This window comes from Moschus berezovskii, chromosome 12, assembly GCF_049115385.1.
Source record: "Moschus berezovskii isolate FMDL1 chromosome 12, NW_MosBer_1.0, whole genome shotgun sequence".
Lineage (NCBI taxonomy): Eukaryota > Metazoa > Chordata > Mammalia > Artiodactyla > Moschidae > Moschus > Moschus berezovskii.
The window spans coordinates 64,093,146-64,120,938 of NC_142471.1; the positions used below are offsets into that span (position 1 = coordinate 64,093,146).

General features: G+C 48.4%; 1 protein-coding gene across 1 annotated transcript in view; it reads right to left on the reverse strand.

The window, feature by feature from the left end:
* Positions 1–27,793, reverse strand: part of SLIT1 (slit guidance ligand 1) — a 60,954-nt gene that overhangs the window by 16,504 nt on the left and 16,657 nt on the right. The window contains exons 11-22 of the mRNA XM_088841975.1: positions 27,396–27,419; positions 27,131–27,275; positions 26,430–26,504; positions 26,141–26,284; positions 23,165–23,308; positions 22,727–22,893; positions 21,164–21,296; positions 20,085–20,153; positions 17,236–17,307; positions 15,271–15,342; positions 14,354–14,425; positions 3,038–3,201 (exon numbers count right to left, since the gene is read on the reverse strand). Of these exons, the coding sequence (XP_088698101.1) occupies positions 3,038–3,201; positions 14,354–14,425; positions 15,271–15,342; positions 17,236–17,307; positions 20,085–20,153; positions 21,164–21,296; positions 22,727–22,893; positions 23,165–23,308; positions 26,141–26,284; positions 26,430–26,504; positions 27,131–27,275; positions 27,396–27,419 (1,281 nt within the window). The remainder of the gene's footprint in view (positions 1–3,037; positions 3,202–14,353; positions 14,426–15,270; positions 15,343–17,235; positions 17,308–20,084; positions 20,154–21,163; positions 21,297–22,726; positions 22,894–23,164; positions 23,309–26,140; positions 26,285–26,429; positions 26,505–27,130; positions 27,276–27,395; positions 27,420–27,793) is intronic.

Here is a 27,793-nt window from a genome sequence, read left to right on the forward strand (position 1 = left end):
CTCTGTAAAAACAGAGTTAAAAACAGCCCCTGCCTCATGGGGCTGGAAGGACTAAATGAGATAATCCCAAAAAAGTGCTTCACAGGCGGGTGTTGGATAGTAAGGAGCTCCCACGTGGTGGGCAGAGCAGTGGCATCAGTGTGAGAATGTCATGGTCACTATCATAGAAATCAGCTGAGGTTTTCTCCATCCCCTTACACCCTTCGACAGCAACCACCTCAGCCCGGTCACTTGCCGGCCTGGACAGCAAGGTGGCCACTCCAGCAGAGAAGAGATCCAGCTCTGAGAGGAGGCCACGCTTAGGAGAAAAAATGTCCATCGCCTAGAACTTGTTTCTTTCCAAGGCTGAACAGGGAAGGACCCTTTCTGGCCACAGGCATGACCTTCTCCAGCCCCTTCAGGACTCACTGGTGGCCCTTCCTTGAACTTGAAGGTGGCTTCCCTCATAGCTCCATTGGTAAAGAATCTGCCTGCAGTGCAGGAGACCTGGCCCTGGAGAAGGGAAAGGCTACCCACTCTAGTATTCTGGCCTGGAGGATTCCATGGACTGGGTATTCAATGGGATTGCAAGGAGTCGGACACAACTAAGCAACTTTCACTCACTCACTCCACTTCAGACTCTTTCTAGAAGTAGAGAAACATCAGTTCCACTGAAAATGCACGAGTCTGACTAGAAGGAGAAACACTTTCTGGTAATAACTGCAGGGGAATCCTCATGGGTTACAGGTGGGGCTCTGTTTCTTGATCCGGGTGCTGGATACCTCAGTCAGTCAGTTCAGTCGCTCAGTCGTGTCTGACTCTTTGTGACCCCATGGACTGCAGCATGCCAGGCTTCCCTGTCCATCACCAACTCCCAGAGCCTACTCAAACTCATGTCCATCGAGTCGGTGATGCCATCCAGCCATCTCATCCTCTGTCGTCCCCTTCTCCTCCTGCCTTCAATCTTTCCCAGAATCAGGGTGTTTTCCAATGAGCTTGTTCTTCTCCAAAGTACTGGAGTTTCAGCTTCAGCATCAGTCCTTCCAATGAATATTCAGGACTGATTTCTTTTAGGATGGACTGGTTGGATCTCCTTGCAGTCCAAGGGACTCAGAAGAGTCTTTTCCAACACCACAGTTCAAAAGCATCAATTCTTCAGTGCTCAGCTTTCTTTATAGTCCAACTCTCACATCCATATGTGACTACTGGAAAAACCATAGCTTTGACCATACAGATCTTTGTTGGTAAAGTAATGTCTCTGCTTTTTAATATACTGTCTAGATTGGTCATAGCTTTTCTTCCAAGGAGCAAACATCTTTTAATTTCATGGCTGCAGTCACCATCTGCAGTGGTTCTGGAGCCCCAAAAATTAAGTCTGTCACTGTCTCCATTGCTTCCCCATCTATTTGGCATGAAGTGATGGGACCAGATGCCATGATCTTAGTTTTCTGAATGTTGAGTTTTAAGCAAACTTTTTCACTCTCCTCTTTCACTTTCATCAAGAGGCTCTTTAGTTCTTCTTTGCTTTCTGCCATAAGAGTGGTATCATCTGCGTATCTGAGGTTATTGATATTTCTCCCAGCAATCTTGATTCCAGCTTGTGCTTCATCCAGCCCGGAATTTCTCATGATGTACCCTGCATATAAGTTAAATAAGGAGGGTGACAATATACAGCCTTGACATACTCCTTTCCCAATTTGGAACCAGTCTGTTGTTCCATGTCCAGTTCTAACTCGTACTTCTTTTCCTGGATGGGTTCAATTTGTGAAAATTCACTGAGCCTTTCATTAATTATCTGTGTAATTATCTGTTATGCATGTTGTATTCCAATAAAAAATTTTATAAAGGAGCTTTCTTTTTATATATTATTTATTTATTTTTGGCTCTGTTTTGTCATCATTGCTACATGGGCTTTTCTTTTGTTGCAGCAACTGAGGGCTACTCTTCCTTGCTGTGCTCAGGCTTCTCACTGCAGTGGCTCCTCTTGTTGTGGAGCAGGGCTCTAGGGCGTGCAGGCTTCAGTAGTTGCGGCACGTGGGCTCAGTAGTTGTGGCCCCAGAGCTCAGGCTCAGTAGTTGTGGCGCACGGGCTTAGTTGCTTCGTGGCATGTGGGATCTTCCCAGATCAAGGATCAAACCTGTGTCTCCTACATTTGTAGCCAGATTCTTCACCACTAAGCCACCAGGGAAGCCTCCAGTTAAATTTAAACACACACACACAAACCTCTCATCAGTACTAGTCCCACCCCATTAAATAAATACTGAGCAAATATTTCAACATAAATTGGCCTGCTCCCAACAGCTGCCAGCCAAGCCACAGACTGGAGCCTTCTGAAGTGTTGCTCCTGTGATAGCATCCTGCACACAGGGTGGCCCAGGGCTTCCTCATTAACCTCTGGCTGTCAGTTTCATTTCCTCTAGTGGTCTGTGAGCTTGTGGAGGGCAGGAGCTGTGCCCCACGGCCTCCAGTGCCCTTCTGCAGCTGTACCCCTGCATACAAGCCAAGCCTGGGGCAGCCATTCGGCCACTGCCTTCTGCTCCGCAGGGTTCCCTTGGCCGTCAGTCAATCAGTCAATCAATCCCCAAGCCCGTGTTTACAAATGCCCAGGGTGAGGTGCCTCCAGTCACACCAGGCCCTGGATTTCTAGAGATGTCAGGAGGGTAGCAGCTGGGTCCAGTGGCTCAGGGGTTTAAGCTAATTGCTGAGCACAATTCCTACCAAAGGGAGGCCTGAGTGCCTGTACTGCTGGAAGGCTTGGAGCTTCCAGAAACACTGCTGCTATTTTTATTTTCCTTACATAACCCCAGGGAGGGATTAGAGCCCTTATGGCCTGAGATTTTCTGACTGGCTTTTATTTTTTTGCTTGCTGTATGTCAGGACAAGAGGGCAGTCATGCTAACAAGCAGCAGGGGTCTCATTCCTGCCACCTGTCCTCCACCCAGCCCATCACACAGGGACACAGAAGTGTCTGGAAGGTCCTCCCAGGGTTGATGGGGGAAGCAGGAAGTGGGGGGATGCATCCCGGCACCCACCATACCCTCTCGCGCTCCTGGCTCACCTTGGCATTCAAACTTCTTGGCAGGCGTGGTGAGGAGCAGTTTGCCTTCCATGTCCGGGGGCCCGGCGCAGCGGGCAATGCCCGGTTCCTTGTAGCCTGTCTTCACCCAGCCAGACAACCAGCGCAGGTGGCAGTCACAGTACAGGGGGTTGGCACCGATGGCCCTGGGTTAGAGAGGAGAGAGGAGCAGACATTACAGCTTCATGGAGTCCCTCACCCATTGGGTACCAGGTATCAGACATTATGCCCGGAGCTAGCAAAACCCTAACAATCCCCATTCAATGAGCACTAACCATGTAGCCATGATTTAAGTACTTTAAGCCATGTAGCACAGATTTAAGTACTTCGTACCTGTTACCTTGCTTAGTCCTCATCACACCCTACTAACCCCATTTACATGTTGAAACTGAAACTCAAAAGGTGAAGACACTTGCCCAAGATGCACAGAGAAAGTGGGGAGGTAGGATTTGAACTCGGGCTGTTGAGGCCAGCGCCTCTGTCGGCACCGCCTCCAGGGTGTACCAGGGAGAGAGGAACCAACATTCACTGCTGTGATGAACCAGCTTCTCCCACGTTAGTGCAGCTAATCTTCTCATCAGCCCCACAGTATAAGCTTTCTCTTCTCCATCTCAAGGATGTGGGAACTGAGCCTCACGTGGAATGAGTCATTTTCCTGGGGTCACACAATCAGTGAAGCGCAGCCCCCTGATCCAGACCTAGGGCTGTCTGACTTGAAAGCCTATGTTATTTTTTAAAATGTTAATTATTTGACTGCGCCAGGTCTTAGTTGCGGCACGTGGGACCTAGATCCCTGATGAGGGATGGAACCCCGGCCCCCGACATGGGGAGCACAGTGTTAGCCACTGGACCACCAGGGAAGTCCCCTCTTTTTTCCTATAAGCCTACACTCTTGAATTTTTCTCTTCATTTTCAATTAAACAAGAAGTACATAAGCACATTCTCATTGTAAATCATTTTCAGACAGGGCACACAACAGTCTCACTTTAAACGACAATGTGAATGTCCTCAATACCACTAAATTGTATTCATTAAAATGGTTAATGAATTTCACTTTGATTTTTTAAAAAGGCACATTCCTATGTTCCTGATGGGAATGCAAGATGGTAGAACTCCAACAGAAGGGTATTGCCTGATATATATCTAGTCAGCAATGCAGCTGCCTTTTGACCCAGTAACTCTGTTTCTGGCACATCTCACAGATATGTGCCTGCAAAAGTGTGTAGAGACATCTGTGCAACAGTATTGATCTCAGCGTTGTTTGTAATAGAAAGACTGGAAGCCTCCTGTGTTCATCAGTGGGGGAGTAGCTAAGTAAACTACATTACATCCACATTACAAAATAGTCTACTGTCCCTGCCAACCACAGGAACCATGGTCACATGGTCATCATACTCTGTGTGTAGCCTTCCAATCCTTTCCCATATTTACACATATGGTTGGTTCTTCATGAGAAAGAGATTATACCCATTCAGCACACACTTTCTGAACAGCCTGCTTCTTGTCACTAAACAGCATGCCTTGGCAACTTCTCCAGGTCAGCTATATGGATCCACCTCATTTAATCAAACTGCTTCAGAGCATCCCAAAGAACAGACACTTCATAGCTGTCACTGCCAGATACTCCAGTTGTTTCCCATGGCAGTGAACACTTTGTCCACGCCTCTCTTCAAGGAGAGACCATTTCTCTAGAACAGATGACTAGAAGGAGGATTCATGTCGCAGAGGAAGTGCACGTAAAATGTTCACAGCGAAGTGAAAGTTGCTCAATCGTGTCCAACTCTTTGGGATTCCATGGACTATACAGTCCACGGAATTCTCCAGGCCAGAATACTGGAGTGGGTAGCATTTCCCTTCGCCAGGGGATCTTCCCAATCCAGGGATCAAACCCAGGTCTCCTGCATTGCAGGCAGATTTTTTACCATCTGAGCCATAATGGAACCCCAAGAATACTGGAGTGGGTAGCCTTTCCCTTCTCCAGGGGATCTTCCCACCCCAGGAATTGAAACAGGGTCTCCTGCATTGTAGGCAGATTCTTTACCAACTGAGCTAACAGGGAAGCCCAAAATGTTCACAGCCAGCCTCCAAAAAAGGTTGTAACGACTTACACTTGCCGGCAGGGTGAGGGTGTGCCTGCTCCCTCTCATCCCCACAGTGACAGTGACACTGTGCACTGCCAACTTCTTAGGCTTTGACCAGGCTGGTGGGCAAGCTCATAACCCTCTCACTATACCACAGTGAGAAATTCAGAGATGAACAAGACAAGGATTTGGGGGAACGAAGGTTGCCAGTGGTCTTTGAGCCAGCAAATAGAAAAACCAGAGCCTTGTATCTGAAGCTCATTTATATGAACATTATTGTGAAAACATAAGGCTATATAATGTTCAGGAGAATGAGCACATTTATTAAGCACCAAATGGATGCATTGTCGTTTTCCACCTGTGTCTGGGCAACACAGAGGAAGCGGTTCCCCTGGCGATGTGTTGGGTCTGATAAAAGCAGCAGTTACTCTGAGCAGGAATTCCCCCAAATAGCACAGCTGATGATGGCCCGTCTTATAAAGCAGGCTCAACAGTCTTGGACTCCGGCCCCTGGCGCAGCTGCTCACTGCACGGGTGACCTTGAGCGGCTCACTTAACATCTCTGGGGCTCACTTTATGATTCGATAAAGAGCCTGCAATCTGGAAGGGGGAGAAAGACAAGCACATCGAGCCTGAAATGGGTGCCGAGGGAATAATGCAGCTTGGAAAAAGAAAGCCAGTTCAGCCTTGACGTGTATTTCACTTTTTCTGTCCTGATTTGCTGACAGCATCCATCCTGGCTAATGGGACAAGGCAACACCTTCCTCTTTTCCCTGAACATTGCCAGGGCTTCTTAGAGGTAGAGGAAGTTCAGACACTTCGATTTTTTGAAGCTCCATTGTGTTAAAATAAATAAATAAAGACTTAGAAAAATAACAGGAATACAAAACAGTGATATATTTAAAACATCTATATTCACCAGACTGATATTTTTAACATAGTATGAGGTAATGTAATTATGTTATTCAAAAGATAAACAGAATTTATTGAAAGTATTTTTGTAGCACACGGCAGGAGTGTGTTCTGCTAATGAGGCATGAGTAAGTAGAGAGTTTATTCTGAAAGGCTTTTTCTCTCAGTCTTGTAACTCATTTAGAGAAAAAGTCCAAAAGACTAAATCTAAAGCTGTTGTGAATGTGGAGGCCCTTGACACATCTTCAGTTCAGTTCAGTCGCTCAGTCGTGTCCGACTCTTTGCAACCCCATGAATCACAGCACGCCAGGCCTCCCTGTCCATCACCAACTCCTGGAGTTTACTCAAACTCATGTCCATCAAGTCGATGATGCCATCCAGCCATCTCATTCTCTGTTGTCCCCTTCTCCTCCTGCCCCCAATCCCTCCCAGCATGAGAGACTTTTCCAGTGAGTCAACTCTCCGCATGAGGTGGCCAAAGTATTGGAGTTTCAGCTTTAGCATTAGGATGTCACAATTCCCAATTCCTGCATAAATCTTCCCCATAAATGGCAACAAAGTCACACCCTTTTCAATTCTTCATATATATTATATAATATATATATTATTCTATGTATATATCATTCTCTATTTATATATACATTATTCTCTATTATATATAGAGAGATAATATAGAGATAATAAAAGCTACCAAAGTCACATACAAAGCTATTGAAAATTAGGCATTCTGGCTTGTCGGTATAAAGAGCAGATGGCAAGCGACTCCTGATTTCAACATTTCAAGCTTTTATTTCTCCAAACACTATTTTTTTCCTGACTACTTTATTAGTTCGAGTAGCTCACTTTCACCTGGAGTCCATTTTTCCCGATAAAATGACTGTGAACTCCCAGGGCGTGGACAGCCACAGGCCCTGCTGAGACCAGTGGTGGGGACAGCCAGGCCCCTCATCAAGCCAAAAGGACTGTGGAGTCAGGTTTATCCCCCGACAAAAGTATAAATAACCCTGTGTGTTGATCTTTGGTATAACTTGGAAATAGTTGAAACAGTAGCTATGTCATCTGTTTGTGCCAAAACCTGCTGGGTTTCTTCTATTAACATAACCAAGACAGAAATAGACCTCCTATGACACAGGTGCCAACTATAGAGTTTAGCATATACTAAAACTTCAAAATCTCTTCACCTGAGCTATTCCTCCTCCCAGGCAATTTATTCATGTGCATCCCTGCCTCCTTCTACGGAATGAATCTCCCTGAGAGCAGGTGTCACCAATCCCACATGGTGCCTGAACCAACAGAACCCCCTGTTTGCCAAATGAACCCCTGTCTACAAGCAGAAGAAATGCACAAACCTCAGTATGAAAGCAAAAGAAACTAAAAAATAAAGGAATCACCTACCACTCCATAAATGTAACTAATTTAATTTTCATCTATTCCTTTCTAGCTCTTGTGCTCATGTGTATATATATACACATCCCTGAAATTAGAGTATGCCATCTTCTTTATTCTGCCTTTTCATCAAATAATAAAGTACAGTGTCATAAATATTATAACTACTTGTTATTTTGTCATATGGGCATCCCATGATTTACCTAATCATTTCATATTCACTTTTCACAATGAATTTTTAAAGAAGTCAAGTGTTCCTGCAGGCAGCAGATTAGGGGCAACAAAATGCCAGATTATAGACATGAAGGATGACATTGGGGAGCCTTGCCACAGGATTTGGCACATAGCAAATACTGGCTGATGGACGGATGGATGACTGTAAATATCCAAGTGGACAGCAGCAGAGATGTGCAGGCAGTGAGCAGTGCTCGTTATCATGATGGTCTGATTATGGCATGTAGTTAGAACTCTAGTGGGTATGAGAAATAACCTGCGTACAGGCAAGGAAAGAACCCGAAGACCTGAATGAATTGTCTGAGGTCTTGCTGCAAGTTGATGGCCAGACAAACACCTAATGCCAAATCCTGACTCCTGAAGTTCAAGGGGTTTAAATATGGTGGACCTCACCCCCCAACACACACATCCGCAGCCCACCCACCCACCTTGCGTGTTGCCAGTGAAGAGGAAAGGCCCAGAGTCACACTAAGCACAGAGGGCACCTCTGGGAGCCAGGAACACTGGACACTAACTCTTGGGCAACCCCTGACTTGGGACAGAGCCATGGGCACCTCCTTCCCTTTAGACTGCCTGTGGCCTTCGTGAAGACCAGAAAGAATGCAGTGAGTCTATCCTATCCTTTTCCTATTCCGTGACCCCTTGTGCTTTGTCACAGAATCCTTAAGAAACAGTTGCAGCTTCTCATGCAGAAGAAATAATAGCTACATGTGTGCACATGCACACATATTCCATTAGCATTAGATGGGCACACACCTGAACACAAGCATACGTACACCTCTCAGGCTGCTGCCTAGTTCCATTTGAAACCCTGGGTATGAAGGGAAGACTGTATTCACAAGGTTGCTTCATAATAATGGAAGATTTCTTCCACATAGATGCTATTTTAGGGGGAAATAGGGCAACGAACAAACATGTCTAATTGGTAGTGCTAATGCCCTGTTCTGCAATTACCACTTCCACTGAGCTCTACCAATTACCACTGAGCTCTGCTTACTGTTTTTTTGTTTTTTCTAACAAGTTAGATCTGGATCTGGCTTCTAGCCTGATATTACTGTTCTCTTAAAGTCTGAATTTATAGATAGGCATGGGCTCAAAATCTATCTTTGCAGCTTCAGGTTTTTGTTCACACAAAACATATGTTGTCTTCCTCTTGAATCCCCCTTCCACCTCCCTCCTCACCCCATCCCTCCAGGTTGTCACAAACCACTGGCATTGGGTGTCTGGCATCATACATCAAACTCCCACTGGCTATCTATTTTACATATGGTCATGTGTATGTATTAAAAAGCAGAGATGTTACTTTGCCAACAAAGGTCCATCTAGTCAAGGCTACGGTTTTTCCAGTAGTCATGTATGGATATGAGAATTGAACTCTAAAGAAAGCTGAGCACCGAAGAATTGATGCTTTTGAACTGTGGTGTTGAAGAAGAGTTTTGAGAGTCCCTTGGACTGCAAGGACATCCAACCAGTCCATCCTAAAGAAGATCAGTCCTGAGTGTTCATTGGAAGGACTGATGTTGAAGCTGGAACTCCAATACTTTGGCCACCTTATGCAAAGAACTGACTCATCTGAAAAGACCCTGATGCTGGGAAAGATTGAAGGTGGGAGGAGGAGGGGATGACAAAGGATGAGATGGTTGGATGGCATCACCGATTCAATGGACATGAGCTTGGGTAAACTCTAGGAGTTGACGATGGACAGGGAGGCCTAGTGTGCTGCAGTCCATGGGGTTGCAAAGATTCGGACACGACTGAGTGGCTATACTGAACTGAACTGATGTTTCAATGCTATTCTCTCAATGCTATTCTCTCAAAGATTGTTTAAATCAGTAAATTTCAGTTGAAAATGGAATTGAGAGTTTGATATATCATTTCAAAATACACATTTTGTTCTTTCTCTACCCATAAATATGTTACAATGTCTGAATGTTCTTTTTCAACAGGAGAGAGGGGACATATGTACATGTTGATGAATGCAAAAACCATCACAGTGCTGTAAAGTAATTACCCTCCAATTAAAATAAATAAACTTTATGTTGTTTATTTCCCTTTTGAAAAGCAAAGCCTCTACATTTTGAGCTGAGGGCAAGATCAGAACATCCTTGGGCATTGTTCAGTTTTCACAGGGAAGAAGGAGAGGAAAAGCAAAAGAGATGGGCTTCTGACTAATGGAATACTGATGGATGACTAATGGAACACTGATGGATTCCAACCTTTTTTAATTTTCTCCAGTCCCTGGGAGCAAGTTGTAGTCTTTTATTTTTGTTTGTTTTCCTCCTCTTGTGCTCAGTCACCCTGTTTTTGAGGTCTCTTTTCTCCTTTATACCATGGTTCACAATTTATTTGTGGGGGGAAATACCTTGAGCAGAATTCAGTGGGAAAAGAATCTCTACCCCCTTCTGTTCCAAATTCATTTTTATCCCTTCCTGTCTCAACAAAAACTATGGAATCAACACCACCATGCTCTGTGGGAAAAAAAGAAAAACCTTCTGCTCCCTTAGCTCTGCTGGAAGCTGGAGGGTGCTAGGCCCCTGTGTAGTAGTGCATAGAATTCTAGCTTTTTTCCTCCTTTGTCTGTATACTGGGCTCAGAGATTACACTGTGTCTCTATGTGAATACGGACAGTTAGCATTTACCAACATGTATCTGTCTACTTTCTCTTGTTTAAAAAAAGAAAAAAAAACTTTAAAAAATGGGGTTATAGAAGGTCAGCAAAGGGTGGGTTTGAGATGTTTGGGTGGGTTCAGTGGGCATTTTGACAACATGGCTTCTCCTTTGGCATGTTTAATTGTGATGTTTAACAGACATCCTTGCAGTTTAAGATGACACTTTTAAAATAAAATTCTCCTAATGATGACTTGAGCCCTGCCACTCGATGGGAGAATCAGCAGAACCTGTAGGATCTTATTTGCAACTGACATTCTCTATTGTAATTTTGTTCCTGTTTATTTTTAAATTTTTCTTTTTGTTTCACTGGAAAGGAAAGATGATGCTCAGTTTTAAACATTAAAAGTGTACAAGTTGCTTTGTTACAATAAAACTAAATGTGTACACACAAAAAAAGAGAGATGGGCTTCCCAGGTGGTGCTAACCAGCCTGCCAAAGCAGGAGACATAAGAGATGCAAGTTTGATCCCTGGGTGGGAAGATCCCCTGGAGGACAGCATGGCAACCCACTCCACTATTCTCGCCTGGAAAATTCCATGGACAGAGGAGCTTGGCAGGCTACAGTCCATAGAGTCACACAGAGTCAGACTTGACTGAAGCGACTTGGCAAGCACACATGCAAGCAGACAAGACACACGAAGGAGGAAGAGGTGGCCCAGATGCTTGCAAAGGCCTTTCCTGGCAAGGGGGAGACGATCAGCACAGCCCAGGGGTAAGCAAGGGAGAGGAGAGCAGTGTGGGCCCAGAGCAGCAGCAGACCTGGCCTATCAAAGACACACAAGGGAACTCTCTAGAGAGAGAAGCATTACCAATTTAGGTCCTCAGAATTCCTAACATCAGCAAACAATGAGCTCACAACCAAAAATTACTAACCATAGATAGAATCAAGACCCTGTGAATGGCAGTCATCAAGATCAATGAATAACACGACCCTGCCTGGTCTTTGTCCAGAGCCCCCGTCTCCAGCCAGGGTCCCTCCCGACTCTTCCCATCCCATCCAGCTTCCGTGTGTCACCATGGCTTTCTAGTTTTCACAACTTAATTCTTCCTTGATTCCCTTCCACAGAACAAAACTCAAACTCCTCAGCATAGAGGCCTTTCACAACAGAATGGTAGCATCCGTTTCTACACTCCTGTCCTCCTACCCCAAATTTCTTACCTAACCCAACTCCCTATAACCACATATTACACACACAGCAAGCGCGTGTGCATGCTCATTCAGTCATGTCTGATTCTTTGTGATTCTATGGACTGTAGCCCACCAGGCTCCTCTGTCCATGGGATTCTCCAGGCAAGAATACTGGAGTGAGTTGCCATGCCCTCCTCCAGGGGATCTTCCCCACCCAGTAACTGAACCTGCTTCTCCTACATTGCAGGTGGATTCTTTACCCCCACTGAGCCACCTGGGAAGTGCACCGGACAGTATAGCCTCCCTGAATATGTCATTCACTTTCTTGCCTCCGTGCCTTTGCACAAGCTATTCCCTCTGGAATATCCTTCCCTATCTTCTCCAAATGGCAAATTCCTAGTGCCTTTTCAAAGGCAGTAAAGGTGGCACCTCCTCTCTGAAGGTCATCTGACTTCCCCAGAGTTAGTCACTGCTTTCTATGAATTTGTTTTGTAATATCCCAGATGGTCACAGAAGGCAGCAACCCTGTGTTAGTAAATTCTTCAGCATTTGACTCACTGTGGTTCCTTGGGACATATGTATTGAGGCAATAAAGAATAAATAAAGAGCTTTGGAATCAGACACACCTACGTTCAAATCCTGTCTCTGTCATTCCCTAGCTTTATGACCTAGGGAATCTGTCTGACTGAACCTGGGACTATAAACTGGATATAATTAACCCTGCCACAGAGGACAGAACCTCTTACCCCTTCCACTCCCATGGCAGACATCACTAATCAATCATTGCACTCTGCCCACCAAGTCCTAGAATCTTCAGTGTGAATTCAAGGCAGCCCCTATCTTATTTATGAAGCTGGCTCATGGCACAAAAGCTACTTCCCATCTGGAAGTAAAGTCCTTGTCCCAAGCAAACTCACAATGAGTGGCACTTATTACTATTTTATTTCCTCAAGTCTAAGATTGTTAGATGCCTGCTATGGGAAAGGTGGAGAAATATTACCATATTAAGTACCCACAGATCATCTGTAAGATACACTCTGACCTCAGAGATTAAAATGTGGAAATGATGAGTTTTAGAGCTGAGAAAATCCAGGGAGGTTGTTGAGTGAATGAACTTCAAGCAGAGATGCTGGGGACCCCAAAAGACTCTCTGATCTGTATTTGCCTGCCTACTTGGGCCCTGGCCACTTGGCTGTGAGGCAGAGAGCATGAGGATATGGTAATGCCCAGAGTACCAGCTGCATCCATCTGGCCTGAACGTGACCTTGACCTGTAGATGAGACGATAGGAAAGGACGTATTTGCTCTGTGCCTGGCCCCACCTTCAGAATTAGGATGACCCTAATTAATCGTAATTCATGGCCCACTGCTTTTATACTCCCTCATTTAAAAATTATGGTAAAATACCTATCACATAAAATTTGCCATTTTGACCATTTTAAGCGTACATCTCAGCGGCATCAATTACACTCACAATATTGTGTAACCATCACCACTAGCTGGAGAAGGAAATGGGAAGCCACTCCAGTATTTCACGGACAGGGGGATTTCCTAGTCAGGGAGGATTTCATGGACAGGGGAGCCCGGTGGGCTACGGTCTGTGGGAACACAAAGAGTCGGACACGACTGGGTACACAGCACCACTATCTGGTTCCAAAACTTCTTTATCACCTTGAACAGAAACTTTCTACCATTAAACACAAATTCCCTTTTCCTCTTCCTCCCAGCTCCTGGCACCCACCATTCTACATTCTGTAGCTACAAATTTGACTAGTCTGGGTCCCTCATTTCAGTGGAATCATAGAATATTTGTCCTTTTTATGTCTGGGCTCTTTCACTTAGCTATTTCACATATTTTAAAGGTCTGCTCACATGTCAGAACTTCATTCCTTTTTATGGCTGAATAATATCCCACTGTATCGTATTTTTTTATCCATTCACCTGTCAGTGGATACTTGGGTTGTTTCTGCTATATAGTTATTGTGTGAATAATGCTGCTATAAACAGGGTGTACAGATATCTGTTTGAGTCTTTGCTTTCAATTCTTTGGGATTCATACTTAGGAGTGGAATTGCTGGATTATATGGTACTATAGGTATTCAGCCTTTTGAGGAACTGAGCATACTGCTTTTCAAGAATACTCTTGGTGTGGCCAGCTAAATGGTTTTGGAAGCCCTTCTGCATCCAATGAAAGTGAAAGTCGCTCAGTTGGATCCGCCTGCAATGCAGGAGACCTGGGTTTGATCCCTGGGTTGGGAAGACCCCTGGAGAAGAGAACGGCTACCCACTCCAGTATTCTGGCCTGGAGAATTCCATGGACTATATAGTTCATGGGGTCATAAAGAGTTGGACACGATTGAGCGATTTTCACTTTCATTTACATTTCATTTCAGCATCCAATTATACCAATTATACTCCTCGGGGGTAGTAAATTTCCAGAGCTTATCACCTACCATGTGAAGTCAGAGGCACAATATTGGCATCGTGCTTCAGAGAACAGGCTTTGAGACCGAAGACTCAGCTCCTATTGTTGCCCTATGCAACTTTGGGTGAGCGTGTCAAATTTCTGGACCTGCCTCCTCATGCGGAAGATGGGAATAATGGTAGCTATGTTGTAGGAGCGCTGGGGGGTTGCAGTAGCTGATGGAGGTGCAGTGCTCGGCAGTCAACACAAGGTCGTGACTACTTTATTATTGCTCGTGAGGAACTGTTCACAATCCCATTGTTACAACTGACGGTACACTGAATGTGTCAGAGTCTAAAACAGGAAGCATTCGAAGCTCATGAGCTAAATTAAAAGTAATAATCTCAAGAGGCGACATCTTTCTTGGAATCCCAGTTCCATTTAAACCCAAAGAGGTGCTGAGGACTGGGTCAGAGTTACTTACAGGTGAGACAGGGAAGTCACGTCTGCAAAGATGCCCTCTTGGAGAGTGGAGATGTCATTGCCATGCAAGGACCTGAAGAGAGAAGAGGCCATCAGGACTCAGCCTGAGACAGAGACTCAGGAAGTGATGGAGAGATGCCCTCTGCTGAGAGGGGTGTGTTTGAGGGAGAGGGTCCCTGAGTGAGAGATCCTGCTGGGATGGCCACAGGCAAGGAGAGGCCAGCACAGACTCTGTGACTATCACAGACCACGCCGACCCTCAGCCCCTCCGGAGGCTTGTGCTGTCATAACTAACCCACGTACCATGTCTGTTCGCAGGACAAATGGACATGCGCCCTCCCTAACTCAGCCAGGGAGCCTGAGGCGGACAGGTTTCCTTCCAACAGGGAAGCTACTAGTTAGACCCTGGTTGAGGGTGAAGAATGCCCACCTGCCCCAGGTGGCTGCCAGAGGACTTGGGGCAAGGATATTCCAGAGGCCGAGCTGTGAGCATAGGGCTGTGAGCTCAGGCCACACCTCACAGTGGGAATTCCTCAGAGCAGGTTCAACATTCACCGTTTGACAGGAGACCCGCATGCCAGCGAGGGGCTACCTTATCTTGAATGCCTAGAAACTGGCCCCCACACATATACAGCAAACACAACCTGGGGCCGACAGCAGCCCCTGGTTGCTAGATTCTCTGAGACAGAAGACTAAGCCCCTACTGTCTATGCAACTTTGGGTGAGCATTCCCCAAAGTTTCCCATGTATTCCTGGGCCTGTGTTAGGGGCCCAAATGAGAGTGGACTGGCCTTCCACTTTGGACTCAGTTGGCCCTGCTGGGGCCCTGGACACGGGGACATTCCTGCCAAGCAGGGGGGTGAGGAGGCCCCTCGTGGGGCAGATTTCCCTGGAGGAATGGAGAATGGGAAGACTCACAGCAAGCGCAGGGAGCGAAGCCCCTGGAAGGCCAGAGGAGGGATACACTGCAGGGCGTTGTAGCTGAGGATCCTGGGGGAAGAAAAAGCGAGGGAGGGTGGAGGAAGGGAGGGAGGGAGGGGGAGGAGCTATTAAGGGGTGCACTTCCGGTGCTGATGCAGATGGCCACCATCTTGACCGTGGTGATGATTCCATGGGCATGAACGTAAATCAAAATGTGTCAACTTTTACACTTTAAGGATATACTATTAGATATTGATATTAATTGTACTTCACTAGAGCTATTTTGAAAATAATAACAAGAGAAATGAGACATTTTTATCACAGGAAAGGGCTGTTCCTCTTTATAGCTGCCAGGATAGCTTAGCCAGGAATTCTCAGCCTCAGCACTGTTGACAATTCCTTGTTGGGGTGGAGGGGGGCTGCCCTGTGTGTGCTGTAGGGGTGTTGAGCGGCATCTCTGGCCTCTGAAGATGAAATGCCAGGGGTTTCCCACTGCCCTCCGCCAGCTGTGACAGCCAAAAATTCTCAACTATTTCCAAGTGCTCCCTGGGGGGCAGAGCCGCCCCTGGTTGAGAACCACTGCCACAGGCCATGGCAGCTTCACACATGGGCTCACATAGAAATGAAAATTGCCTCCTAATCCAGTTCCACAAGGATCAAGCCATTGCTGACGGTGCACCCTGAGGGGAATTCAGAAAGGAGAAAGAAAACATTCTGTGCTTTGAATATACTGGCCTTTAGAGAGTTAACATGCAAATCTAAGGGAAAAAACTCAAATGACCCCAGATTCTTGCAACCTCCCATAGGTAGAAAAGTACTAAAGTCATTCGCTTGAGATATGTTCTTTGTGATTAGGAGTAACCTTTTGATGTGTAACTACACGTTTTTCTCAGAAAAAAAGTTCCTCTGTATCCTGGTTTCTCCCTTACCTCTTCAGGGCAGTTCCTCAGACCGATCTGAGAGGCCATCTCAGGGCTTCACTCAACTTTTATGTTATGTATTTTTCTTTCAGTCAATTGGCTCATGAAGACTTTGAAGTGGGAACCCAGGGCAGGAAAGTGCAGCGTTTCATGGCCTCAGGCCCACATTTTGTTCCTGGAGGCCTGCCTGGGTCAGGAACCTATCTTTTGGGATACTGGCTCTGCTATTTGACCACAGTAGGACCTAAGGGAAAGTTCTTAAGTTCTTGGCACATCATCTGTAAAATGAGGTGTTGGGAAGGTGAACAAATATAAGCAATGCTTGTTACTACTTTCCAACCAATTGCTTGGAATATAAGTAAAGCAACCATTAAAATATCTTAGAACATAGGCACAAAAATGTTCAGAGTCACCATTCACAACAGTCCAAGCTGGAAACAACCCAAATATCCATCAGTAGTAGAATGGATGAGGTAAGTGTGGCATATTCCTACAAAGGAATACTATATAGTAATGAAAATGAAGAGACCACAGCTTCACACAGACACAATGGTGAATAAAAGAAGACAGACATAAAAGACTATATCCTATATGATTCAATTTATGTAAGGCTCAAAAATGGGCAAAATTAAACTTCACTGTGTAGAAATACATATGTAGATGGCACTAGAAAGACAAAGAAGAGATAGATCACTGTAGAAGTCTGAGTAGGGACTGCCTCAGGTGCAGGGAGAGAAAAGAAGAATCAGGAAGGGACAGGACGACTCTTGGGGTGCTAGCTGTGTTCTAGTTTTTGCTTAGGTATTTATACAGGTGTTAGCTTTATGACTATTTGTTAAACTGTATGTTTTTTGCACTTTTCCATATATATGCTGTATTTCACAATTTAAAAAATGTTTCTGAAAAGTCTTTTTGGCCAGCAGGCCCTGGCACCCTCCCTGGAGGCTGAGGGAGGTACGTGGGGACACCTGCTCATGACCGAGGCTTGGGGAGAGTCCAGGTAACCATCAGCCCTCCCTCCTCCTCCCCCCATGGAACTCACAGAGTGGTCAGCTGGCTCATGTTGGTGAAGGAGGAATTGCTTAAGGAACTGATCTTGTTGTTACTCAGGTCCCTGGAAAAGACAAAAAAAAGTATCATTGTTTAGAAAGAAAGGACTCCTTCCCTTCCCTACTCTGGCCACAACCATCCCCTAGCCAGGTGGGCAAATGGCCCTGACCACTGGCAGGTGGGAGCTGATGGAAGAGGCATTTGGTTCACAACCAGTTACAGCTCCCCAGCTCTGATCCCTGAACTCCCTCTCTGTCCCCAGTGTTCCGGGTCTCCATTTCTTCATCCCGCACCCTGGCGTCACCCCTGCCCACCATGGAAATACTCCCACCAGGGGCATCCAGGTCTCTCAACTGCCAGGTGTGAGGGGGTCTCTTCCTTTCCCTATCACTAGCACCTTACGTGGGTTCTTCACTCCCCCTCCCTATGATCCTACAGGAGATATAGTAAACCCATTCTACAAAAGAAGGGGCAAGGTCTCGGGGTGATGAGGTGACCCATGCAGGGTCACACACCTGGGAGGAGGCTCAGCCAGAGTCAGACCCTCATCCATTGGCCCTCAAGGCCCTGGTCACTAAATGTGCTCTCAGAGTGACCCTGCAGTGCTGACCCTATTGACCACCCTCTTCTCAAATCTCTCCTCCGACTCCAGCCTTCACACACTCCCCTTACCACTCAGCTGCACTTCTTTCTCACCCATCCCTAAGGGATGGTCATCACTAAGCCCTGTTCTTGCTCTTCCTCTTCCTTTAGTCCTTCAGCCCTCCCGGATGCTCCTGGATTCCCTCCCCATCGGGCACAGACAGTGTTCTCCTCTGTGGTCCCAGCCAGACCTCTCTTTCCCCATGATAAGGAGGTGCTGGTATTTCAGACCCAACAGGCAGTTTCATAGTACTAACTGCCTTGACGTTAGTCCCCTCTCCCTCCGTTCCTCTTCAAGCATATCCACATCACTAGTGAAGCTGCCTCAAATTAGACCAAAAAGTGCTATCTCTTTGTCAGCCACAAAGCACTCTAACTACCATCTTCACCTCACCATTGGAACAGTCACTCAAAACACAATGGCTCGGTCATTAGCAAAGACAGAAAAACGGAAGTGTCAAAATTCTGTTAAGCCAGTGCTACTCAATGTGAACTTGAACTGAATGTCCCCAAACAAGGGACCTGTGCCAAAATGCAATCACCTATGGGCTTCCCTGGTGGCTCACACGGTAAAAAATTGGCCTGCAATGTGGGTGGGAGACCTGGGTTTGACCCCTGGGTTGGGAAGATTCCCTGGAGGAGGGCATGGCAATCCACTCCAGTATTCTTGCCTGGAGAATGCCCAAGGACAGAGGAGCCTGGCAGGCTACAGTTCATGGGGTCGTAAAGAGTCAGACGCGACTAAGCATAACTTGATACCAAACACACAGCTTAGTTTAGCTAACATTTTTTCCATAGCAATACTTTCCCAATGAAGGAAGAAACTGTGTTGATAACACTTCTGATGCAAGTTCTTTATCTAATTGCAGGCACATTACAAAGAGTTCTCAAGCTGCCATTGACCCACAGACCACACTTTGAGTAGCAGTGCTCCAAGGCACTTAAGTTGAAATATTCTCTGGGCTTCTTTTTGACGGAATCTGGCCAATGGGCAGACAAAGACAACTGAAGTGAGCTGTTAATTAAACTGGAAGGCTAAGAGGAGCTAAACTTATTTTGAGGCTTACTTTGTACATTTTCATGAAGTAGAAAGGTCAAAGGTGGAAATAACAGAATAGTAGATGTTAGCCTAAAGAAAAAGTTTTCTAACTTTAGTTAGAAAGTTAGTATTTGAGGCTGCCATATCTCATATTTGGTTTGGAAGCCAAGGTTGGATCAAGAAGTTTTCCATAACTCTCTACTTCTGCTCTGGCTCCTACCTTTGCAAGGACAACCCTCATTAATAGTAATTATCAGCCTCGAGGGGCACTTCGGGGATGGTGTGGGCAGAAGCAGACCAAGCCCAGCCCAGCCCAAGAGCCAGGAACAATGCAATTCCCAAGAATGGCCACTAGGTGGCAAAACAGTTCTATGCACAGATGTTCCCAACAGGATGCAGTGAAATTAAAAAAACGGATCAGTACCAGGCAGAGCTGCTACTGCTAAGTCACTTCAGTCGTGTCCGACTCTGTGTGACCCCATAGACGGCAGCCCACCAGGCTCCCCCATCCCTGGGATTCTCCAGGCAAGAACACTGGAGTGGGTTGCCATTTCCTTCTCCAAGATGTGAAAGTGAAAAGCAAAAGTGAAGTCGCTCAGTCATGTCCGACTCCTAGCGACCCCATGGACTGCAGCCTACCAGGCTCCTCCATCCATGGGATTTTCTAGGCAAGAATACTGGAGTGGCTTGCCATTGCCTTATCCAGGCAGGGCACATAGCCAATATTTATAATAACATAAATATCCTTTAAAAATTGTGCATCACTATATTGTACACCTGTAACATATACTATTGTACATAAACTGTGTGAAGTGAAGTGAAAGTTGCTCAGTCGTGTTCAACTCTTTGCGACCCCATGGCCTATACAGTCCATGGAACTCTCCAGGCCAGAATACTGGGGTGGGTAGGCTTTCCCTTCTCCAGGGGATCTTCCCAACCCAGGTTTGGGAGATCAAACCCAGGTCTCCTGCATTGCAGGTGGGTTCTTTACCAGCTGAGCCATAAGGGAAGCCCAAGAATACATAAACTACACTTCAACTCAAAAAAAGAAAAAATGGGTCAACCAGAGTGGGGTCTGTAGGGAATTCCAGGAAAGCTGGAGCAATAATAGCTAGATTCCAACAGCCCTCCTGTCCTCTGAGACGGGCCAGGATACTCACACAAGCTGTAGGTACTTGAAGGTGGACAGCTGTGCTGGAACCAGCGTGAACTGGTTCCCATCCAGGTAGCTACAGGAGAGAACATCGCAGTTAGTGCAGCCACCTCAGCCTCAAGCAGAGTCCAGCACTGCAAGAACCTTCTGCAGCCAGGGCCTTCTCACCCATGTCCTTTCCTAGCTATGGACTACACAATTGGCCCTGAATCATTAACCGGAGGAGAAAATACAGACATTAGGCCATTTGGGAAGGTGCCATCAAAAACCTTGGTAAAAACCACGGACACATGAAGCCTCCTGTGGCTTTCTTCCTGAGCCCCTGCCTGGCCCCCTCAGCATCCTCCCTGTCGGTGGGCACCACGGGCTCAATCCAGAACGCTCTGCCCTTCGCTCTCTCCTCTCCAATCTTTCCGGCCAAATAGGTCTGATTGGCATGTTAATACCCACCTGCCAGCCCTCAGCAGCACGCAGGTCCCTCCCTCTGTCTGCTGGTGAGGTGCCTGAGGCTGGTCCCAGACCCCAACACTCCCTGACCTGAGTTCTGTGTTTTCACAACCACATGGGCTTCCCCTGACTCCATCAGCACCACGCTGCGTGTTCCTAAACCATCCAGGCGCAGGACGCTGACAGGAATCTCCTTCTCCCTCTGCAGCCAGTTCTGTGACTGACTGAGCTTTCCCACCCACTGGTCTCTCATCATTCACTTCTGTTCCATTTTCATTTCCCCTCTCCCTGACTGCACCAGCCCCCAGGCCGGGGCTCCTGCAGCAGCTTTCTTCTGTTCTCTGCACCTGGGCCTCCATTCTGCTTCTTGCTACATACACCACCACCCAATCACTGTCCTTGAAGCCCAGCTGCTAAACTCCTTGTCAAGTTTCCCAGGGCTCCCCTTGTCTACAGGGCAGAGCTTGGGATTCAAGATGCTGTGACCTGCCCTCCCAGCCCCACGACCACCAGCCATCAGAAGGCTGATCTGAGCTCCTGGAGCTGCAGCCCTACCAACAGCAGCCCTTAGGATGCCTTGTCCACCCTCAAGAGGTCCTGGTCACCCTCTCCTCCTGCCACCAGGCGGGGGCTACTCACAGCTCTGTGACATTCTTGGGGATGCCCTTGGGCAGGGTCTGGAGGTGCTTGTTGCTGCATCGAACCACGGTGTCCAGGCAGGCGCACTCCTGGGGACACTGCGGGCGGGGCAGGCAGCCCCCCTCCTCCTGGCCTGGGGAGGAAGGTAAGAAGCCACGTCAGTGAGAGGACAGGCCTCCTCAGGGCCTCATGCAGCCAGCGCCCCGCTTCAGGGCACCTCGGAACAGAGGCCTCTTGCTGATACTCCGTTGTACACCAGTCAGTCCTCTCTTGGCTGCAGCCCTCCTCCACCATGGCCAAAGCCCCTTGGATCTGTTTTGAGGTTAGAATCGGTCTTGGGTTCACCCCTTCCACCTCAGACCTGAGCTGGACCAGGGCACAGCAGCGAAGGAGGATGGCGGCCACACCATTTCTTGGGCACCTACTGTGTGCCAGACACTGTACCAAATGTAATTTCTTTAATGATGCAGTAAACGGGGACCACCATTGCTCCTAGAATGTGAGCATCATGGGGATGGAGACCTGGGTCCCTTTCTTCTTCACTATTCACTGACGGGGCCCAGCACTGACAGCAGGGCCTGGCCCATAGCAGCCTCCAAACAGGTCAGTTGAATGAAGGACTTTCTATCTTACTGAGACTGGGAGAGGTTAAATAGCTTGCTCAGGTCAGGAGGTTGATCGGAGGCAACATGGAGTCTGTACCCAGGTCTGGCTGGCCCAGAATCTGAGCCCCTTCTATCCCAACATCCTTCACAGATTCATTCATGTATTCAATAAATAGTACTGAGTACCCTCTGTGTTCCTTCCTTCCTTCTGCTTGAGTGTAGGAGGGACGCTAAGGACACCAGGGTCCCAGGAAGCAGACGGAAAGAGGAGAGGAGGTGCTGAGAAAGGTGGGGAGAAGCCAGGAGGCTGAGGCTGAAGGCAGGCGGAGAAATTCCCAGTGCCGGGGCTCCTGAACACAGACAGCTGGGCCAAGACAGGACCTTGCTCTCTCACTTTTGGTAAAAATCTGCTTCCAGCAGTTGCCTGTGTGTGTGATGCTCTGGAGGGGGAGGCGGGGGATGGAGGGATGGGCTAAATTCTGTGAGTGTAGAGAAAGAAGGACGTGACCCCAGGAGAGAGATCGAGGATTCAGGGAAAGAAGCCTGACACAGAAGTGACCTAAGTATGGAGCGGGGTTGGGGGGGCCCTAAGAGAGCCCGGGTGGGTACTGCAGACAAGCTGAATCCATGGTCTGGAGCCCTTAGGAACAGCTAGCTAGGAGGTAGGTCTCTGGGTTAAACATAAAGAAATTACACTACGATGTTAACTATGATTTCCTCTGAGTGACGAGCTAATAGGTTACATTTATGCCCTTCCTTTGTCTGTATTGCCCCATTTTAAAAAACAGCAAGCCCACCATTGTTCTCATAATCACACCGGAGATCCCACCAGGCTGAGGCCGGCGCAGGACTGAGTGCGTGTCCATGCTCCTCGCCCCTCCCCTCCCCGGGGGACCCCTCCTCTCTGGGGCAAGCCCATACCCTAACCCCCCACGCCCGGGGGGTGCCCACACACTACCTTCGTCACACCTGAAGTCAGGGGAGGCCACGTCCTGCAGGGGAATCTGCCGCAAGAAGTCTGGGTTCTGGCACCGCGGGTTCCCGGTCACGATCTTCCTCTTGCGCAGCCAGTCGCCCAGCCACGCCAGCTGGCAGTTGCAGTTGAAAGGGTTGGCCAGAAGGTTTCTGGAAGAGGCGGGTGGTGTGGCCACGAAAACCCCCGCTAAACCCCCCGCCCCGCCAGACTCAGTTGTCCCAGCAAAGCCGGCTCCCGCCCGCCACCTGCTGGCCACGCGGTGTCCTCCAGCAGCTACGAGGAGGCAGCGCGTAAAGGCGCAGGGACCCAAACACCCGAGTCCTTCACAGTCACCACGGGAGACCGCAGCGGGGCGAGCGCGCGCGGCTCCAGGGTTCAGCCGTGCCCGCGCCGGCCCTGCGGCCTCGGAGCCGCACTCACAGCGTGGAGAGGGCCTGGAGCGTGTCGAAGGCTCCGGGGGAGATGGTGGCGATCTGGTTGTCGTAGAGCGAGAGGAGGCGCACGTTGCGCAGGCCCGTGAAGCTGTCGTTGTGGATGCAGCTGATGCGATTGTTCCTTAGCATCCTAAGGCCGGGAGAGGAGGGGGAGCCGGCGCTGTGCCCCACGGCCATCCGCCTGCCCTGGGCTTTGGCCACCAGCGGCCAGTTCACAAGTTCTCCTCCGGGGCCGCTGAGCCACAGAGACGGGAGCCCGGCGCCACACCAGCCCTCCTCTCCTGGCCTGCCTGCCTCTGAGATGCCTGCCTCTCCACCCTGCCCACACGGGCCCCCCATGCGGACGACCATCACCTTCATCCCCGGGTGCCCACACCCTCCCCAACCGCCAGGCCACACACCACGGTCAACACCTGAGACTTGCCTAAAACTCAAACCTGGCCATGTCGCTCTCCAGCCTACAGCCCACAGCAGCCTCTAAACTGTGCACAGAATCCTGTTTAAACTCTTTACTACCCAGCCCCAGACCAGCACCTGCCCGCCTTCTCAGGGATGGTCACACTCTCCACCTCTCTGTCCTTCAGGCTTGCTGCCCAGGCTGGCATCCCCACACCTTTCCCCAGCTATGATCTCCTTCCAGAACGACCTTCTTCCTCATTTATAGCTGCAAAAGTCTCTGTTCGTCCTTGAACACCTGACTCTAGTCCCTTTCCCACACAAAAACTAAAATCAAACCTGACATAAAATAGGCAATTCACAAAAGAAGTTAAATGGTTTAAAATGGATGTACTAGGTGAGGGAGATTAAAAGGCACAAACTTCTGCTATAAAATAAATGAGTCAGGAGCTTGAATGTACAGAAACAGTTTATGTACATTCATTGGAAAATGTTCAAACTGACTAGTAATTAAGGACATTTAATTGATTTTGCATCTTTGCCTGCCAAATTACAAAATCATTAAAAACATAATAACAGTAAGGCCCAGGGTTGGCAAGAGGGTAGGAGGATAGGCACCTTCACGACAGCTGGCAGGAGAACTACTGGGGACCTCCTGGGTGTGCCTGGTGAGATGTACCAGGAACCCTAACTGGGCCCTGTGTGCTTTCACCCAGCAGGTCTACCTTTAGGGATTTATCTTTAAGGTAATAATTCCTAATGGGCATAGAATTTCATGACGAAGACATTAATCACAGTATTGCTTGTAATAAAATTAGAATTAGCCTTAATCTCTAATAATTATATAGCTCCTTTGTCCATGGGGATTCTCCAGGAAAGAATACTGGAGTGGGTTGCCATGCCTTTCTCCAGGGGATCTTCCAGACCCAGGGATCAAACCCGGGTCTCCTGCATTGGAGGCAGAGTCTTTACCATCTGAGCCACCAGGGAAGCCCTATGTAATATATGTAATCATTCAAAATAAATCATAAGGATGCTCACATTATGTTTAATGGGAAAAAAAGATTACTAAATAAAATGTATTCAAGGATTTCATTAAGATATATCTATATGTTTGCATGCATGTGTGTGGGTGTGTGGGTGTATGCATGTAGGTACGTGTGTGTGTGTGTGTCAATAATTAACCATGACCAGCGGAGGGGTTATGGGAATGCCTTTTCCTGTGCCTGCACCACTCCTGCAGGCTCTGTCCCAGCACCAGCCCTTCTTCTCTCCTCTGTCTACTCCAAGTCTTTCTTGGAAAGAACTCAAGTGACTGGTTGAATGCCCAAGGCACCCTCTCTCAAGGAATACTGAGTGCGTGTTCAGTTGTTCAGTCATGTCCAACTCTTTGTGACCCCATGGACTGTAGCCCACCAGGCTCCTCTGTCCACAGGATTTCCCAGGCAAGAGTACTGGAGTGGTTGCCATTTCCTACTCCAGGGAATATTCCCGACCCATATATTGAACCTGTGTCTCCTGCAACTCCTGCATTAGCAGGCAGATTCTTTACCACTGAGCCATGTGACCCCTTCAAGAATTTGTAGGCACGTATTAAAAAGAATGAGGCAGCCCTCTGTGAAGAACCTGTCATACCAGTGGGAGTAAAAAAGCTGCAAAACACAGTACAGAATAAAACCTTTTGTAAAACAGATAAATAAAAATCCACAGGGAATCCTCTCATGCATTTGTTTACCTTACATAAACTTCATGATACGTGCTCAGAAAACAAATCAATAGCCTTACTGCCGTTTGATATTTAAATCCAGGCAGGTGGCTTCTAGAGGTGTCGTCCACATGGTAGACACTACCCACATGCGGCCATTTAGATTTAAATTAATTAAAATGAAATGAAATTCAAAATCAGTGCCTCCATAGCCATGTCCACATGTCAAGAGCCCCCCAGACACATGTGGCTACCAGACTGGACAGTGTGGATATAGCACGCATCTGTCCCTGTGGCAAGTCTCACAAGACAGCACTTTCTCTTGGATGCTCTAAAGGTCCACACAATCACCTGAAGAGCTGGTGCTGCCTGGACCGAGAGAGGAGCTCCCTGCAGATTCATGGAGGAGTGACTGATTCCGACGTCTGGAGAGCTCTGCCTGGGCTCTGAGTCATGGGGTCCCAGACTCCCACCTACACCCACTTGAGTCAACTCTGTGCCATGTCCCTGCCACTGTGGCACCGGCCACTCCTGAACTAAACACACGTGCTGTGATATCGCAACCTGACTGCAGGGCAATGACAGGAGACCTCAAGAAGGGCCCACATCCCCATTCATTCCCTCACCTGCCATGAACCCCACACACACTCCAGGGAACAAGAAGATACGTCTCGTACCACAGGGACCAGCATCTGATGACTTGGTACACTTAAGCCAGGGTCCTCAGCCACAGCCCCTCAACTGCTGCAAGCTGGGGCCAGGGTAGAGACACCCCCTTGCTCTTCCCTGCCCTTTAAGGCAGGTGCCCACGCTGTGATTGGCTTCTGCCCCTGCCGCCCTGCTCCCTGGCCGCACACTCACAGCGTCCTCAGGCCGTCGAGGCCCCGGAACATGCTGCTCCGGATGGACTCCAGTTGGTTGGCGGTCAGGTGCAGCTCGCTCACTGAGGCTGCGCCCTCGAAGGCCCCGTCTTCAATCTCCGACACCTTGTTGTTGCTCAGATTGCTGGGAGAGGATTGTGGAGTTCAGGACTCCCCTCCCTGCACCCAGCCCCCATGCACAGAGCCCTGACTCCCATGAGATCTAAGAATTTCCGTTCCCCATCCTGCCCAGCCTCCTGACTGCACCTTCCCACCAATGGATAACTCACATTTTCTTCAGATGGGTGAGTTTTTTAAACATCCCGGTGGCTTCCAGGATGGAAATCTCATTGTTGTTTAATCGTCTGTAAGAGGCAATGAAGGGAACTTATACATCCATAAAGGACAGACATTAAAGTATCTCCAAACTGAGATTATTTGGACACAAACAAGGGGGACTCTTGGAAGAATTTCTCTGGCCAGGCAAATTGATCCTATTTCAAAGGAAGTTTGGGCCAAGTCCTGGGGGGTAAAAGGGGGATAATTTTAACATGAAAAATGCCATGAAATGTACATATGTAAATAACAGGCATGTAGAGGTATCCACACACATGTATGTACATGTGCACAGATCTATATTTTTAGAGAAAAAAGAACAATAAAAGAATGGCTTAGGCTACAACTTGAGCTAAAGGAATGAGGGCCCTACAAAGAAAGCAAAAGCATGATTGAGAGAAGCTGCCCTGGTTCAGGCTGGTGACCTGCTCTGGGGCCCAAAGACTGCCCTGGGGCGAGGGTGGGGAGGGGGTAGGACCGGGAGTCAGGGCACAGGGGCCACTCCCTGCCGGAGCCAGCAGCTGGCATGCTCCTGGGGTGGGGTCTCCAGTGGTCCCCAAATAAAGCTGCAGCAGAGGAAAACCCAGAGAAGGCCCAGGAGGGTCAGTGGGAGCTGGGGGGCAGGTGAGGGTGTGGGGCGGCTGGAGACCCTCACAGCTCGGCTGTAGCCTGGGGTATGCGCTCGGGGATCTTGGTGAGCTTCAGGCTGGAGCACTCCACCATGCTGGCCTCACAGCGGCACTTGTGGGGACAGACCACGTCGCTATTGCACTCACTGCTCAGCTGGTAATCCTCAGTGCCTGTGGGGAGAGGGTGGAGGCCGGGGGCAGAGGGGCTACCAGCAGCCCTGCCCTGCCCCCGCTGGCCTGCCCACCCACTGGTACCGTCCCACCCAGGCTGGCCTTGGTGCCCCCTCCTACCTGGAATGAAGTACTGCTCTTTGGCTGAAGAGAGAAGGAGAAACACTACGATGCTGGGATCGTCCAGGACATGCAGGAACAGCCCAGGCCCCCGCCCTGCTGCCCAGCAGAAGCCACCCCAGGAACCAGGCTAGGGTCACAAATCAAGGCCCTGGAGCCCACCCACCCAGCTCCTGTGTGCAGGTCTTGCTGCTGAGCGTGGATGTTCCTTGCCCAGACCGATGGTAGTGGGGATGGTACCGCCCCCAAGTAAACCCCGCCCAGGGAGCACCAAAACCACTGCAATGTTCACAGGTGCAGATGGACAGCATCTGGGCTCAGAGGCTGACCCCCTGCCACCCCAGAGCCTGGAGGGGGCAACTATCTCTCTGAGAAGAGTTCCCAGGCCTCCTGGGTGT